The sequence below is a fragment of the Centroberyx gerrardi genome, chromosome 22 (assembly GCF_048128805.1).
Source record: "Centroberyx gerrardi isolate f3 chromosome 22, fCenGer3.hap1.cur.20231027, whole genome shotgun sequence".
Classification (NCBI taxonomy): Eukaryota; Metazoa; Chordata; class Actinopteri; order Beryciformes; family Berycidae; genus Centroberyx; species Centroberyx gerrardi.
Genome location: NC_136018.1, coordinates 12,585,534 through 12,602,539, shown reverse-complemented (window position 1 = coordinate 12,602,539; position 17,006 = coordinate 12,585,534). Strand labels below are relative to the sequence as shown.

General features: G+C 41.8%; 2 protein-coding genes across 2 annotated transcripts in view; both read left to right on the top strand.

Annotated features, from left to right (window-relative positions):
- The window catches only part of rttn (rotatin), a 37,534-nt gene extending 28,963 nt beyond the window's left edge, over positions 1 to 8,571 (top strand). The window contains exons 40-49 of the mRNA XM_071912942.2: positions 368 to 570; positions 855 to 960; positions 1,535 to 1,632; positions 1,882 to 1,959; positions 2,494 to 2,620; positions 5,015 to 5,208; positions 5,947 to 6,232; positions 7,673 to 7,776; positions 8,089 to 8,158; positions 8,392 to 8,571. Of these exons, the coding sequence (XP_071769043.2) occupies positions 368 to 570; positions 855 to 960; positions 1,535 to 1,632; positions 1,882 to 1,959; positions 2,494 to 2,620; positions 5,015 to 5,208; positions 5,947 to 6,232; positions 7,673 to 7,776; positions 8,089 to 8,158; positions 8,392 to 8,471 (1,346 nt within the window). The 3' untranslated portion in view covers positions 8,472 to 8,571. The remainder of the gene's footprint in view (positions 1 to 367; positions 571 to 854; positions 961 to 1,534; positions 1,633 to 1,881; positions 1,960 to 2,493; positions 2,621 to 5,014; positions 5,209 to 5,946; positions 6,233 to 7,672; positions 7,777 to 8,088; positions 8,159 to 8,391) is intronic.
- Positions 8,572 to 9,196: 625 nt separating this feature from the next.
- cd226 (CD226 molecule) lies at positions 9,197 to 15,658 on the top strand. Its single transcript, XM_071912945.2, has 6 exons — positions 9,197 to 9,297; positions 10,210 to 10,536; positions 10,856 to 11,236; positions 12,182 to 12,284; positions 13,351 to 13,405; positions 14,162 to 15,658. Exons 1-6 carry the CDS (start codon positions 9,231 to 9,233, stop codon positions 14,291 to 14,293), a joined length of 1,065 nt encoding a protein of 354 aa, XP_071769046.2. The 5' UTR covers positions 9,197 to 9,230; the 3' UTR covers positions 14,294 to 15,658.
- The last annotated feature ends 1,348 nt before the right edge of the window (positions 15,659 to 17,006 follow it).

The window sequence follows — 17,006 nt, the reverse complement described above, 5'->3', positions numbered from 1 at the left end:
CTCCTTCTCCTCATCTTCCTCTGTGATTAATGGCGCAGCAGGGAAATCTGATGAGTCCAGTGAAAGATGGATGCTGAGCTTCTATGTGTCTGTGCGCGTGTATTTGTGTTTGCATCTGTGTGTGTGTGTCTGCATGTGCAAGTGCAAATGATTAGTGTATGCTCCACTTGTGCATTTTCTGCAGCGCAGAGTGCCTCAGGCATGAACAAATATCAAGCTGTCAAGGGATTTAAACAAGGGAGTTGGTATTTCGTTTTGCTGCAATTCAACATGTACTGCACTGTCATTCATAAAAAGAAAACCATTCTTCCACCAACTGACTCTATTTATTTTCCTGTGTGTGTGTGTGTGTGTGCATGTTCTGTAGAAACCTTATCGATGTGTGTGAATGAGAAGTTCGCAGACCCTCTTCTCCACACGGTGGCGCTACAGTTTCTCTGCGCGCTTTTCTCAGAAGAGACAAAGAGACGCTGTGCAGAGTTCGCCACTCCAACCTCCAAGTGCGTGACCCCTCTGTCTGACACCCTGAACGGTCCCTCAGCTAGCCAGCTGTGTGAACTGCTACTGCAGGTAACTCGTCTCCTCTGACTCTAACTTTAAGCCTAGGTGATTTGAATTTAAATCCTTGTTCCTCTAAAATTACCCCAAAAATAATCAAAAAGGGCTCTGATTATTATTTTACAATGAAATGAAGAAACGGCTTTCTTCAGTGTGCCAGTGGCAAAGTTTCAACAATTCAAAAACCATTGAACACATGCCTTTATCACCATATTCTATGGTACGTGTTTGTATCTGTTGGGAGTTCATGGGTGTGTGAAATGACGACTGTGTTCCTCCCTGGCTGTGGATGTCAGAGTTTTGAGAAGAGGTCCCTTCAGGACCCAATAAAGAAGCTGACAGCCAGATCTCTGACGGCACTGCTAGCCTGCAGCCCCACCGCTCAGAAGCACGCAGCTAAAGGTAACTCCCTGAACGGCAGCCTGGGGTTAAGTGCATGGGTGTTTTTTTGAACTCTCTCAGAGCCCAAAATGGGTCACTGGCCTGTTTCAGGTGGTTCCCCATAAGACGAGTGTAGTGATTTGTTTTCATTAGCCTAGATTTCGGAGCTGTGTCCTGGACTGGAAAAGTTTAAGACCACCTAGTTTAGGGCTTTGGGCATTGCTTATGATAATACATTACAGCTGAATTATTTGAAAGTTATACTTGTTGCAAGATTATTGATTAACAGTAATTTATTCACAGTCACGCTATGTTATCAGGGTGACAAACAAAAAGCCTGTTTCCAAAACGCTATTTATCCATTTTGAAAAATGACAATTCTCATCTCTCCATCCAGTCAGTAAAACTGTTCATAATTTTGTCATCCAAGAGCTCGTTTTCTGCCAGAATTTGTTTTAAACTTTGTGCTGTCAGTCATTTTGGTGGATATCTTATTTTTGCAACAAAGCTCTTCAAATTATATGAAGTTAACAAAATGACATCTGTATCATTTCATCCCATTTTCTGGTGCTAACCCTCTGTCTGTTGGCTCCAGCTGGTCTAATAGACAGCTGTGTGGAGCAGATGAAGCAGAGTTACTCCCAGCTCCACCTGGAGTCAGTCCGACCCGGCAAGGCTGCACACCGCAAGAAGGTGAGGGGAGACTGGCTGGAAATTTCCAGCCTCGGCTATTCTGTGCTGCCTGTTTTTTCCCATTGGATAGAATAACAATCTCTATTCAACATGAATGAGTTTTTGGATAAATATTGTGAATATCTGTTACAGTTCTCAGCAGCAGACCTTTATTTTTCTTGAGTCTTTTGTGGGTGCACTGAATGGTGTTCTTAAATGTGACTGATACACATATTGGTCTTTGTTTGTTGTGCCGTTCTATGTTATCAGGAAGAGAGCCATTTAAAAGAAGTCAAGCTGACTGTGGAGATCCTGTGGAGCGCTCTTTACCGCAACGATGAATGCAAAGTGAGCCTCTGTGTCTGCCTTTTAATTCCCCACTGCTAATTGGTTTTTAATGAAACCCCGGTGTACCAATGCTGTGCTTGTAAATGAGATTTGCCCAAATGCGCAAGGCCCTGCTTACATCGCAGCGACTTTAGCTTCTTAATCCCTTCTATGTCATTATGTACAGTATGGAGCATATTGGCTGGTTTTCATTTTCTAAGTGGCCTTTTCACTCACCGGTGGTTACCTTGGACTGAATAGGCAAGAAGGCTATATTGTAATGTTTACTCTGCCATTATTCTTCTCCCTGTGTGTTTTTCCTGCACACTTACCAAAATATTGAGGCATTTTATGTTGATTATTGCCATCTGTGTTTGTGCTGTAGTATAAATCACGGTTCCTCTAATGTGTGTTATTACTTTAACCAAGTGTGCGTCTGTGGTTGTGTGCGTGCCTGCATGTGGGCCTGCTCCTATGTATGTATGTATGTGCATATGTGTGTGTGTGTGTGTGTGTGTGTGTGGGCACAATGTGCGCGTGTGTTTGTGTGTGTAGGCGGTGGCCACGGATGCTCGCCTAACGTCGGCGCTCCATGCTCTTTGGCCTTGGCTCCTATTGGACGATCCCACCATGGAGGCGGTGCTGGAGCTTCTGTGTGTCTATACAGCCAACTGCACCGCAGGTCTGTATATGTGTGTGGTGTGTGTCTGTCTATCTGTATGTGTGTGTGTTTGTGCAGGCACTGTGCCTGGCCCGTGCCTGCCCATCGCCTCTGTCTGCGGTCAGCGATCTGACTGAGTCATACACACTCCCTACTAAGAGCCCCATTGTCCTTCCCAATGACCACTGAACAACATTCTGTCTCACTGTATAAGCCCAGTTCTTGCTTGCCTGCCCTTCACAATAGACACAGTGTCAGGATCCAGGGACCAGGCTGCCTGGCTGCCTCACTGTATGTATGGCGGCGGGTTTCTTGCCTGCAGACCAGTGGGAGATGCTGTGGGGAATCACAAAGCATCCTGTGTCTCCTGAGACATTGGTATTCCATCATGTGAATGTCCAGACTGTATGTGTGGGAATCAAAATGGCAACAGACGTGTTGTAGAAATAGATTTAGCGTGGAGGAAAGAGGCCAGATTTATAGGGAGGAAACAGTAAGAAACTTTGACTTTGATAAACGGCTTCTAGCTCCTTTCATCCGTTCGTGTATGTGTGTGCGTGCATGTGTGACATTGGTGTAGTCGTGCAATGGAAATCGGTGAGAGGAAGGAAGTTTTATGTGTAACACTTAGGAACGTTGTAGCAGTTCTTTCTATGTGTGTGTGTGCGTGCGTGAATGTGTATCTCTGTTTGATTGGCATCTGTTCGTGAGTGGGCGTGTGTGCTCTGATCTAAACTCACTCTCTTTATCCCCCCCATAAGCTCACGCTGTGAAGCACCAGAAATCACTGAAGTCAGGCGCGGCGTTTCCCTAAAGGTTAACTGAACAGCAGGTAGTGTTGAGGCTGCATGCAGCCAGGCTTAGAATTACACCATCCACCCTCAGGCTACTGTCTCGTCTCCTGAGACTCTGCGTTCTACTACACATCTACTGGATGTTCCATCTCAAGTCTACCTCCTTCATCCGAGGCTTTGTTTACACTGCCAGTGCAAGTCAGATTGTTGTTTTCATCTTGTGACACATTTTCACAGATATTTTCATTTCAGCCCCAAAACGCACTCACACAGATGCACAGAAAGAAAGCTCTTTGTCTTTGTACGCTCCCATGGAATGATTCAGGACTCTGAATTTATTTGTTCCCTGCAGCATCAAACTAATGAACTTAAGCAAATGCACTTTACCCCCTGACCCATGATCACGACCCTATTGTGCTGCAGCACACGCACATTCCTTTTGTGTGGTTATGTATGTTCTTTTATGTCTTAAATGTTATCTTTGTTAAATGTCTGTAAATGTCTGACTCAATACTCGTAGATGCAAGGCAAATTTCTATAAAAGGCTAAATAAATGGAATCTGATTCTGATCAGCCCTATGTGTCACATGATTGCTAAAAAAAAAATCTGATTTAAGGCAGCAGTGGGAATCAATCTTTTGGCTCACATGAATGAAATACATCCATTATGGAGCAGAAGCTCCCTTGTCAATATCCCGATATACCAGTTTCCTTGACAGGTATTGAGATAACCTCAGGCTAACATCAGCATAAGCCTGTTGCTATACGCTACCATTCTAGGATTAGCATAACCAACAAGCTGTCATGTTCTCAAATTGGCAACATCAATCAGTGTCAGACTATGGCTTGTTAGTGTTTTATATCTTAAGCTTGTTTATTTCTGTATGTTGTAGGTACTCCACACTACAGCTACAGCAATTAGTCATGTCAATTAAGATGATGTGAATGTGGCGCCAAAACAGAGGCGTTTTTATTTGTATATTCAGTAGTATTACTTATTTGCGTGCTCTGTATCTGTATCTGTTTACATTTCTGAATGGCCTTGGATTAGGCATAGACCTTAACCAGGGCCTAGGGCTGAATATGATTTCCTTCCCTTCCAGAGACAGAGGGGAGGGGTGTGGATATCATCAACAGTCTAAAGCCTGCCCTTTGACGTTGAATAAAGATTAAAAGCTAATTTCAAGATAAAAAAAAAACTTTCAGAGGTGTTTTAAGCGATCTGATTCTGCACCCTGGACTGGGCTACTCACTGCTGACATTGCTACAGTTTGTGTTTCCTGTCTCATTCACCCCGCTCTGTTTACATTCTACTACAAGGCCATTTAGTCAGAAATCCTCCTACTGGCTTTCTTCCAGGTGCTCTTAAGCTAGCCCCGCAGCCTTGCTCTACTGTGCTGCTCAAGTACTGTAGATAATATGCTACAGCCTACACACACATTTTACAGTTTTGTCTGGCATGTGTGTATGTGCGTCAGTTTGTGTGGATGAGATGTGAATGGTTATGCTACACATACACATCCAACTGATCTCTAAAGTCTGTGTTTGGGTTGAGAGTTGATCATTTCCTCTGAAAAAGCGATTATAACAGCTAAGTACTTTTTGTCTTCTCCTCTCCCAGCATGCAGTTCTCTGTGTGGCGGTGGCCCTGGTGTTGCCCCAGGTTCCCGCGGCCCCCCTAGTAGCTCCCTGATGCACTCTGTCATGAAGCTGGCCTCGGGGGTCGCCCCAGACAACAGCCCCGTCCAGAAGCTGGCCTTCTCCCTTTTAGCTAACCTGGCCATGTCCCGCGACTGCAGGGGCCTCCTGCAAAAGGTAAAAACCCACTACATAGTGTGCATGCCACAGTGCTCATACTTTGTAAACAAGACTCTCAGTCTGTGTCGAAACAAGATAAACACGTCATCAATACATGACTTAATAATGGTTTGTTTTCTCAGAGTGAGATATGAGGGGTTTTATCCCAAAGCGCAATATATCCATTTTGTAAAAATGTTGCTACCTGGAAATTCAGCAGCCAATAAATGCAGATGATTCTATCTGCAAAAACAGAGCTGTTTTGTATGACTCACAACTCTAATAATAATCCATTACATGCTTTACCTTCATGCCAGCACTTATTTTGTCAGAGTAGGCGGTAGGTTGTTTTTTTTTCAAATGGTGGATATCTCATTTTAGAATATAACTCATATGAACTCAGTCACACTGAACCTATTATGATGGGTCTACTTTTTCACTTTTCATGGATAATTCTGTACCAAAAATGTTAAGTTTATTTTTAACTGGCAATAAAAAAAAATCTATTTTCCAATTCCATTAATTAATAACATAAATTTAATGTGCTGAAACGGTGTGATAGAATTGAATGTTTCTAGTAAAAAATGCCACTGACTATAAGTGACAAAAGCTCCTTTCACTCTCAGATCTCTTTCTCTGTTCTCTCCAAAACCTCAACTTTCACTCTAGTGCTGGCCCTGGGAAAACTTTCTAAGCTGGGGAGCAGCTCTGAAACTCTTGTATCACATCTCTCTCTTCTCTCTCCTTGTCCGTCAGAGTAATTTCCTGCAGGCCTTCCTGTCGGTGCCAGTGCCCAAGGCGGGCGGTGGTAAGGCTGCTGCTGCTGCTGCTGCTGCTGCTGGCGGCGGCGGGGGCCTGCTGGGCCTGTGGCTGAGGCTGTTGGTCAGCCTCTCATTCGGAGAGGACGGCCAGCAGAGTATCCTTAGGGTGACCGGAGCCCTGGAACTGCTGGCAGACCTGGCACCGCACCGGCGCCACGCGCTGCTCATCCTTCACAACCTGTGCTTCTGCCCTGCCAACAAGCCCCACGTCCTCGCTAATGGTACGGAAGGGGGCAGGGGAGGAGAGTAGAGAGTTAGTGAAGGGTAAACCCATGTAAATTCTATTTTTTTTATTTATAAAATTGGGTTTGCCTATTTAAGCTAGTATAAGTATTCATGATATAAATTCATAGTATACATTGTAGTAAGTAGTATCTGACTGATGTAAGTTACATAAAAATAGGAGGCGGGGAGCATACAACAGGTGGATTGAGGTTATTGATTTAGAAAAGGTAAGTAGAGAGGAAGTGGTAGAGAAAGTGCAAAGACAGACAGTGCCCCCCCCTTTACTGTACATACACAGAAAGCAGTAAGTGGGAGGTTGGGGATTGGGTGGGCTGTGAGGGGGCGCCATTATGTTGCTTCCTGTGTAAAGATCACATTTCCTGTGCATGTTGTGCATAATGGTGGATCTGCATCAAAGCTGAGTGTCTGACAAGAAATGTGGCACGACCACATTGCCATTGTCAAGTTTCCATGTGATAACCGGTATGTGCTAATGTGGAACTGATGGCACTTTGAGGAAATGACCCAGATGATAGAAAGTGTGAGACTTTCCCTGGTTCTCCTGTAAAACTCTTCCTCTATTTAATTAACCAGTAGTTTGCACCTAAAACTGTTGCGCTGTGTTATACAAATCAACACACTTTCAAATGCCTTGTACAGGATGTTTGTTTACTACATATGAACAATAATAATAATTTTGTTTGTATAGCACTTTTCTAAAAGCAAAGTTTACAAAGTGCTTTACATACAATAAAAAGTACCACAATCAAATAAATAAAACAGTTGAATAATAAAAATTAATAAAAAAATAATAAAAAATAGGAATAAAAGATAAAAGGATACAACTGGAAAATGAACAGAAATACAACTAAAAACAGATGCAAACAGATAAAAGTGTATGCTGAGAAACGCATGAAAGCCCAGACAAAACAACAATAAATACAATTAAATAAGTGAAAACAAATAATGAATAAGAAACACAATTACAAAAGAAACGATAAAAAGGAGATACAAGTACACTGCCATTCAAAAGTTCAAATGTTTGGAACCGCCGAGAAATCTCCATGTCCCCAAAAGAAACCGATGCCTGCCTCCCACCAAGGCAGCACCAAACCCATCAAGAAAAGGCACAGCCAAGACACCGACAATGCCACAAACCACCATGAAACGCCTCCACTCTGTGGAGGCGTTTCATTACAAAACACTACTATCCATTTAGGTGAAAAGAAAGTCATAACCTGAAGTTCATCGTTCAATATCTCTAAAATACTGATTTTCCATTCTGTAAATGCAACCAGTTTATTAACCACGGAGTTTAGTTACCAAGAATCCATTAAAAGCGTATCATTGTTTGCATTTTGAGCTATGAATCTTTTTTTGATGATGGCTATCTCATGATTGATGAACATCTGATTCTCTGCATGTCCTTTTCCCAGACAAGGCCATGAGGGTGTTGGTGTTCTGTCTGGAAAGTAAAGAGATGGAGGCCCGCTCTATGGGAGCCTCTGCACTTTGGGCCCTGCTCCATAACAATCAGAGGGTATAAACACACACACACACACACACACACACACACACACACACACACAAGCACTAAAACTCCATCATGTGCATTTACTGGCTAATATTGTAGTTCACTGGCAATATATGTCAAATTAAATCCCAGTGTATCATCATTCTATCCGGGCCTATGCCTGTAACACACAGATAAATCTGTGTGAAAGTTTCATTATCTTCTCACATGCAGCTGACAAACCTTTTTTTCCTCCTGATTATAAATAGAAACATTCAGTCCTCTGGATTCAGGCTCATCAACACAACTCTAATCTGTCTTTGTAATTTCCCCTCAAAGGCCAAGACTACTTTGAAGTGTCCCTCTGTTCGATTGAGACTGGAGGAGGCACATACCATCTCTAAGAAGGGTATGCATTTATTCACTTTGATGAAGGCACATCTGCATCTGTCCTGGCACCGAATCGTAATGTTATTTTTCATGCGTCCCATTGTTTACAATTTTACTGAGAACTCTCTCTCTCTCTCTCTCTCTCTCTCTCTCTCTCTCTCTCTCTCTCTCTCTCTCTCTCTCTCTCTCTCTCTCTCTCTCTCTCTCTCTCTCTCTCTCTCTCTCTCTCTCTCTCTTTTCTCTCAACTGCAGAAGCAGAGAACAAGCAGGAGCCCATGAACGCCTACCTGTTGAAGTGCCTTGAAAACCTGTCTCAGCTGTTGAATAACTGATTGTATTGTCATATTATTTATATTTTTTGTTTTGTATTGTGTTTTATACTTATTACATGTTAATTAATTGGTATATTAAAGCGCCAAGTGGCAAATTTTAGCTTCTGTCCCCTGGTCTGAGTTCAGTGCTACAAGATAGTGTATCTAATCACTGTTTAATGAGGTGGCACATACTACTAAATAATCTAAATAGGTTTTTTTTTTTCTCGTTTGGAGGATAGGAATGACACATTTCGAGAAGTTCATCAGCAGTGCCTCTAAACAAATGTGGCTGTGGCGATAAGAGCTGTGGTGTGAAGCTGCTTTACCACACCACACAATCCTGACTCAGCCGGGGTTAGTTGCTAACCGGCAGAACTCACACAAAACATTCCCAGTATTTCAAGTCAAGATTTAGACCCTGTTCTCATGAATTTTTAGTGCTGCCAAGTACTGAAATTGATACATGTAAGATGAAAAGAAGTTATAGTTTCAAGGATTTCAAGGATTTCAAGAAACTCGGGACCATTTCTGTCCAATTTAGAAAACCCTCAGTTTGGAGCCCACCATGCAGCACTATGCCCATAAGCTTGCCGCTCATTAGCAGCTCTGGTGATAAAGTGCCCCTCTGTGTGGAATGAGCTAACAGTGGGCTAGCATGAAGTGTGCCCCAGTAGCTCAAGTGTTTCTCTGTAGCCGGGCAGCTAGCAGGAAGTGCAGCTTCGGTGCCTCTCCACTCATCTCATCAATGCAGCTTTCATTCTCCCTCAGTGGGGCAAGATGGAAGCTGTACAAAAGGACCACTGGTACTTCATGGTACTCCTTATCTTTCTCCCTTTTCTTAAAGGTACGGAACTGCTATTTTTATATGTTTTATTGATTTATGTTGTCATGAAAGGCTGTTGATTTTATGACAATTTGTAAGAGTGAAATGTGTAAATGGTACCTTTATTTCCTTTCTTGGATTTCTATGGGCTGCCGGTGTTGAAAGTGAAATTCACTGCTGCCTGTTCAAGAGACTCTGAAAACTTGCATTTGTCTGTGTCTTAAATTTACTTGAAGCTATTTATCAGGCAGTAGCATCAGTTTGTGATCTGGTTCATCATCAGTGCTATTTCTAAACATTCCTTTACTTTCCATTCTCCATTGGTTAGATTAAATGGGAAGATAGTAGGAAAGCTTGTTATTGTAAGTTTTGCAATATTCTCAGACACATTATCATTCTAAACCTGCCAGAACTCTCCCAGGGGCATCGCTAGACTTGAAATCAGTTGTCATTCAGCTCGGATAAAAGGCTTTGAAAACTTGGAAGCTTGATCACCAGCTATTGTCAAGTTTGTTGATGTGTACTGGCTCAAATTAGCCTAATTAACATTACCCAGGGGATGGCCTCAAAGCAGTGAATGGCTGTGATAATCTTAAAGTAGAGCAGACTTAGGGAAAAACTGATGGCCTTTTTATGCCACATTGCATAGGTATTAACATAATTTCTCAGGAGTGATAGCTTTCTGTACTGTTGAATGTCAGAAATCACAAAATGTAAGATGACAGGTGGCCTCTGGTTTTGACATTTCAATCAATAATCCTAGAAAGAATTGGTGATTTGGTGTATCCCTCATTTAAATGTATTGGTTTGCTATAATTATGTCTGAACATACGAATTAATATGTACCTACTCATGGAAGAAGTGAGGATTTCTAGATAAGTTCAGTCAAGATTTCTGATGAGTTGAGTAAACAGAACAACGCACGCTGTCCAGTTGCCGTCCAGCAGAGACAGGCTGCCGTTCCAGTTCGGCTGGAGGAGGGGATGGTCCTGGACTGCTTGTGCCCCTGGGACGGCAACCTCAGCATGGTGTCCTGGACCAAGATACCAGACAAGTCTCCGCTGGCCGTCTTCCATCCAGAGTACGGAGTGGCCTTCTCTCACCACTACCGTGAGAGGATCGAGTTCCTGAGGACCACGCCCATGGACGGCAGTATCACCCTGAGGAACGTCACCCACCAGGATATTGGGCTTTACCACTGTTCTGTCCAGACCTTCCCTCAAGGCTCCTGGACCCGGGACATACGGGTGGAGGATTCAGGTAAGAGAAGTGGCATTCAGCCCTAGCAGGCGCTGTTGCCGCCTAGAGTGGGTAATTTATTAATAAGAAGACAAGGGCTTGAATTTAACAAGGGGCTCAAAGTATTAATCTGAAATTGGCTTTACTTTTCAGATTATGACGGCTTTTCAGCTCTAAAAGACTCAAATATGGGAGAATGTTGGAAATGGAACTTTATAGACCATCTTCCTTCCTTTTCCTCTCAGTTTTACAATCATCCCAAATGAATTATGGTCCCTGCTCATTTGTGGAGCGCATGACAAACTACTTCATGTTCATCTTCCTCCTCCTCCGCGTACAGATGAGGCACCGGGAGAGGAAGACCCCGAGACCCCCGCCCCGGAGGAGGTGATCGAGGCCGACGCAGAGGTCGTAGCGGAGCGGAGCGACAACCTGACCATCAGCTGCAACCACGAACACAACGGCACGGTTTACCAGGTCACCGTGGAGAAGATGGCGCGCGGCCAGGCCTGGGGCATCATGGGATTGTGCAGGGTGGTGGACGGGGGCCTGGTGGGAGAGGACTACACCGAGCGGGGCAAGGTGAGCTGCGCGGACAGCCTGGACGTCAGTCTGCAGCTGACGGATGTGGTGGAGGAAGATGGAGGCTTCTACCGCTGTCGCTTTACCACCGACGCTGGGGTGCAGACCACCACTGTGCTGCTCACTGTACCCAGCCCAGGTAAACGAGGTCACACACACACACACACACACACACACACACACACACATTCTCATACATATGGCCATGTGACTGGATGATCATAAATTGTTCTCATACACTACCAATCAAAAGTTTGGACACACCTGATTGAATGCACTATGTTTTTCATTATCTTAAAGCCATTTTGATCTAAAGGTTTATGCTTAAATGCTTGAAATTTGTTTCTTAGACATATATAAATAGTGAAGTTGATGCCTTTCCATCAAGGCAAAGGGCGGCTACTTTAAAGAATCTAAAATATAAGATAGTTTTGATTTGTTTAACACTTTTTTGGTCGCTGCATAATTCCATTTGTGTTATTTCATAGTTTTGATGTCTTTACTATTATTCTAATATGTGGAAAATAGTAAAAATAAAGAAATGTGCGTGTGTCCACAGTTTTGACTGGTAGTGTACTTGCGATGACATTTGAAAGCAAACACGTCTCACACAGTACAAAAGTGTGATACTGCATAATGAATGAATACAAAGCAAAAGTGATTTCTTTTAACTCTACTGTGGTGTTAACCATCCTCTCGTCATATAATCCAGCAGCCTGTGGGCTGGACATAAACTTGCACCTGTTGAAACCACATAAGACATCCTGTTAGCGTGTCTGTGAACGTACTGTTACTAGGGAGTCGTGTGTGTCTTTGTGTATCTTTGTGTATCTTTGTGTATCTTTGTGTATCTTTGTGTCAACCCACATGCATGTATTAATTTGATTCTGTGGCTGTGAGTCATCAGCATCTGAAATATGCAGTTTGCCCAGTGAGTCACAAAGACTTACAGATGTGAATCACACACAAACCTCTTGCAAAATACAACCCCGCTATTTCGTTTTTAATTTGAATAGAAAACTTTTGCTCGGAGGCTGTTTGCGGTGCTATTTTTACATTGTTTTCCCTCTCATTTCATCTCCAGGTGAATTCAGCCTGTCTGTGTATATGATGTATATTTACACTGGGGCTGGAGCTGCTGGGCTGGCTTTGCTCATTGTCATCCTCATAGTAGCGGTGAGGCACAGGTAAGATCCCATAGTGAACTGTCATACTGCTTTAGCAAACTGAACTCCTAAGCTATAAACTGGATTGTGAATTCCTGTCCTGACTACTCATCAACATCAAGTGCTATACCTTTGCGGTGTGGAAAAACGATATCATGTGGTCTAGCCCAGTATTCATTCCAGTCAGCCTTGCAGTGTGAAAGTGTCTTTAGGTGGATGGTCATCAATCAGCCGTAGTTATAATTAGGGAGTTAAAGTATAGAACCTAAATTTCCTGCCTTCTCGTTGCAGAGCGTAGGCACCATCAGGTCTGTGGTGCTCAAAATAGGGACTGATCTAGGTGTCATCTTGCCATGTCATTTCCGCGTCATGATAGTATATATTATTAGTATGAAACACAAAGTCCTCCTGGATATCTTGGTTAGTTGTACAGCATTCTCATTCACCACTGCAGGTAAAGTCATTTATGATGAAGTTTATGTTATGTCCTACATTTCCCAGCCCATCTTTCCTCTTTCACACCCTGTGTCTGATAGCCAATCCCCCGGTGCTGCTTAACCTCTGTCCGGAGAATGGAGTGCACTTCTCATCTGACTCTGACTCAGATTAAATCTGAGGCTATTACACCATTAAAGCGCTTGGACTCTATTATATTAAAATGTCTGACTCCACTGCAGACTTCTCTGATGAGAAATCCCAAGTCTTTTGTTGATTTGAAATAGTGCTGAAACGATTAATCGCTGGACAGAAAATTCATCGATTATAATTTTGATAATTGATTAATGAGTTTTAGTCATTTCTCAGGTAAAACTATCAAACAGTTGCTTGTTACAGCTTCACAAATGCTAAGATTTGCTGCTTTTCTCCATTTCACATCATTATAAAATGCTTTGGGTTTTTTTGGCTGCTGGTCAGACCAAGTACATTTTTTTTTTTTACATTTTATAGACTAAATGGTTAATTGATTAATCTTAAAAAATAATCAATAGATCAGTCTATAATGGAAATAATCATTAGTTGCAGCCCTAATTTGAAACACCCAGTATTGCGGTGCTAATAGTTGACTTTTGCCTGCTAATCACCACAGGAAGAGGAACAGGAGAGAGGAGTACAGAGTCAAACTGCATCCGTCTCAGAGACAGGTAAGTGTTACATTATTCATGACATCTCCTCTTGTCTTTTCCACACTAGACACTTTTGAGAGACTGTCTTACCATCTCTTCAAACATGCATATAATCAAAATACCATTATACTTACTATTAATCTCTTATTTGATACATTACATCCCATCATCACCTCCCCTCATGCATTGTAATTTATGCTGCTTGCCCGCCTGCCTTGTAGCAGCTGATAATGTAATAGCTGCTGGATAATATAATAGCTTGTCAAAAGGTAATACAAATGTCCCACCGAATAGGTTGAAAATATAATTCTAGAAGGTTGAAAATATAATAAACCTGTTAATCTAATAAATTGCTGTATAATGTAATAACATGACATTATTACATAAACTGGTGATTATTCCTTCATAAAGGGTGTAACATTTTTGCCTGATGATGTAATAATTACATTAACTTGTGATGTAATAACACAAGTTATCACATTCTTCTTATCCTCATGAGTTATGACATAATCAGTCAATATTATTATTACATAATCAGCTAAAAATGTTGCATCCATTATGAAGTAATAATTGCTGGTTAATGTAATAATGTGATTTTATTGCATTATCTGGGCATTTATTACATGAGCAGGTTTTCTTATGCTTTCAACCCCTTTAGAGGGACATTTATTACCTTTTGACAAGCTATTACACTATCCCTGAGTTATTACATTATCAGTCGCTCCATGCCTTAACCTAACATTTCAAATATTAACCATCTACAACATCCCGCAGCCTAACTACTATGAGAACATTCCTATGCGTGGCAGGATGGGAAGGAGGCCCAAGAAGAAGAGCGATTGCCCAGTGTATGCCAACCTACACATTGTACGATCGCACAAGACCAAGAGAGTGTCAGCTTTATGATATACGCATACCCATAAATGTGATATACTGTGCGATGTGATTGTGTAAGCTCTATCAAGCTGTCATCGCGGCCTCTGCTTTTAACAAGCAGGGCAGAGGAATGCGCATGTGAGTGAAAACAGAGTTATTATATTCACAAGCGCCGAAGGCCACCGACATTTTTTCATAAGCTATTACAATTATTTATCTGGGTTGAATTTTTTTTATAAGGTGCAAGGATCCAATTGTTTACCACATTGACATTGATTGATATTCATACAGATTATGAGTTACAAACTAGCTTACATGATATTGTAAGTAGAAGATGTTTTTCTTCACCTTCCACCAGACAATCTAACTCAGTCACAGGTTAGTGCTACATGCAGGACTTAGGAACACGGGAGGTTTGTTTGGATCCAGCAGCCCTGCTCCCACTAATCAAATGTAACATGTACTGCATAATTACTGTTGAGCAATGTTTGTTTGGGCAAAACAATGCATGGTAAATTATCATCACAATAACCCTCATGCGGAAGAGCAGACAAAAGCCTGTATAATCATTCTTTTCACTTTCATAACTCCCATGTAAAACGATTGACAAAGGCTTGTATAATTGCTCTCCTTTTACTTTCATCCCCCCTGGTTTCCATTCAAAGCCTGACAATGGTGTCTAATCATCTGACAAAGACGAAAAGCAGTCACTCAGCACTGTACCATCACTTGAGACCGTTGCATTCCCCAAGGTTTCTCTGTCTAGGATGGCTGCATTGTAGCTCCAGCATGCTCTTATGAAAGCTGAACTCTAATTAGCTAATCCTGTGCTGTAGTTCATAGCTCCTCATAGTCACGGTATCTATATTAATGAATGTTTGGATTCTTCTTTTTTTTTCTTGCTTTGCTTTCCGAAATGCAATTCTTAGTTATTCTTCAAGTTTACCACATTCATATTTATCGACGTTCACGCAGTGGATTGTAATGATTTCTGAGCTAACTTATGTGGCATTGTAACTTAATATTTTAGGATTATGGCAGTGCTGTTCTGCTGTGTATGGGGAAAGTGTAATCTAATTGATTTGTCTCTATAGAATTGGAGGCAGTGGCACAGGGAGTAATGGATATGCGGGCTACTCTGCTAGGAGACGGCACAAATGTGGACGAGGTGGAAACATGGAATAATAATGGACAATGTAGTTTGGAATCACGGGTTTTTGCCTCCTTCATTTCGTTTGTCTTTGTGTTTCCAGCAATGCAGTAGAAGCTGAAACTGTATATTTGACTGTGATACTTCTGATACTGTGTGTGTGTGTGACCAGCAAATACTGATACTGATGTGTGACTGTTAATGACCCCATGTGGTATAAATAAAACACAGTGTCATAGCCACTACCTCATTACTTCATGGACATTGATTTCCTGGGGGGGGGGGGTGGGAGCGGATATGGTGAGAAATAGACAAGAATAAATTATTTATCAATGTTCAAATGATGAACTGCTGATTGAAAACAACTTCTCATCGCGGAAAGGGGAAGATTTGTCGGATGAAATGATTTGTCCACATAAAGACTGAATTTCTTCACTGAACTTTTCAAATGCAGCTGTTGCATGACATGGAAAAAAAATGTCGATGCCATGATAGAACATTCAATTTATTATCTTTTATCATCAAAAACATTACATATGTACATTTAGTTAGTGAAAACTGTAATCCTACACTCAATGTGTTGAAAGTGCTATTGAACATATCATGACGGTAACAGAACACAAACACATGGTAGACACAAACACAACCATATAGTAACAAGAACAGAAATCATAAGTGATCTTAAGTGCATACCTACATCATATTTAAACAAGGTGTACTGTAGATGGCTACCATAAACTTCAACACAAAACGAGGAAAACTGCAAATGATAAACACTGTCAACTAGAACTTTCTCCAGTCAGCTCAGTAGTACGGTGCTAATGCTCCAGATGTAGTGGAACTATTATACATTTATAAAGCACACTTCAGCTACGTGTTAAGACTCAAGACAAACAGGGCAGAAAAATGGCCAGAAACAACAACTTTTTTTCTTTCTACATTACTTGTCACAGATATTATGGTGGATCTAATCCAGACTGGCAACCTTTTGTAGAAGGGCACTTTCTTTGTTGATCAAATCAATGTTAAGGTTCAGTTCTTTCAAATGCAGCATATAAAATAAACAAACTGCACAACTTAACTTGAACACAAAGTATGAGTGGTTTTACTTGTATCTCCAGTTCTACAGGAATCTAGTATCTACTTCCAAACTTTAAACCAAGACAAAACATTAACAACAACAACAAAAAACAGTAACACATTAAAGGAGGTGATTACGTACGCTGTTGAAGGACTGGTTAACTGTTCGCCACCTCAAACTGATTGTCTTTAGAGTCCTTTTTGACTTCAGTGTTGTTGCTGTAATTTCTGGACTTGAAAGACTTGTGCCTTTCTGTCACGTACTAAAGGCAGATGTTATGTTGTGAACCCGGGGAGAGCACGACCGCCTTTACCAGAAGTATTTGAAAAGAGATCAATAACTCCTGAAAGCGTCTGATGACAAACACTGACGGGCAACAGGTGTCTAGTTCATCCTCAACTTCCTTAAAGATCTCTGGTGAGTGTTGCTAAGAATCCCAGGCGTGACGTGGCAACGCGCGCCTGGATCTAATTTAAGAAAAACTCAAGACTTTTTAAAATGCTTTTGAAGGT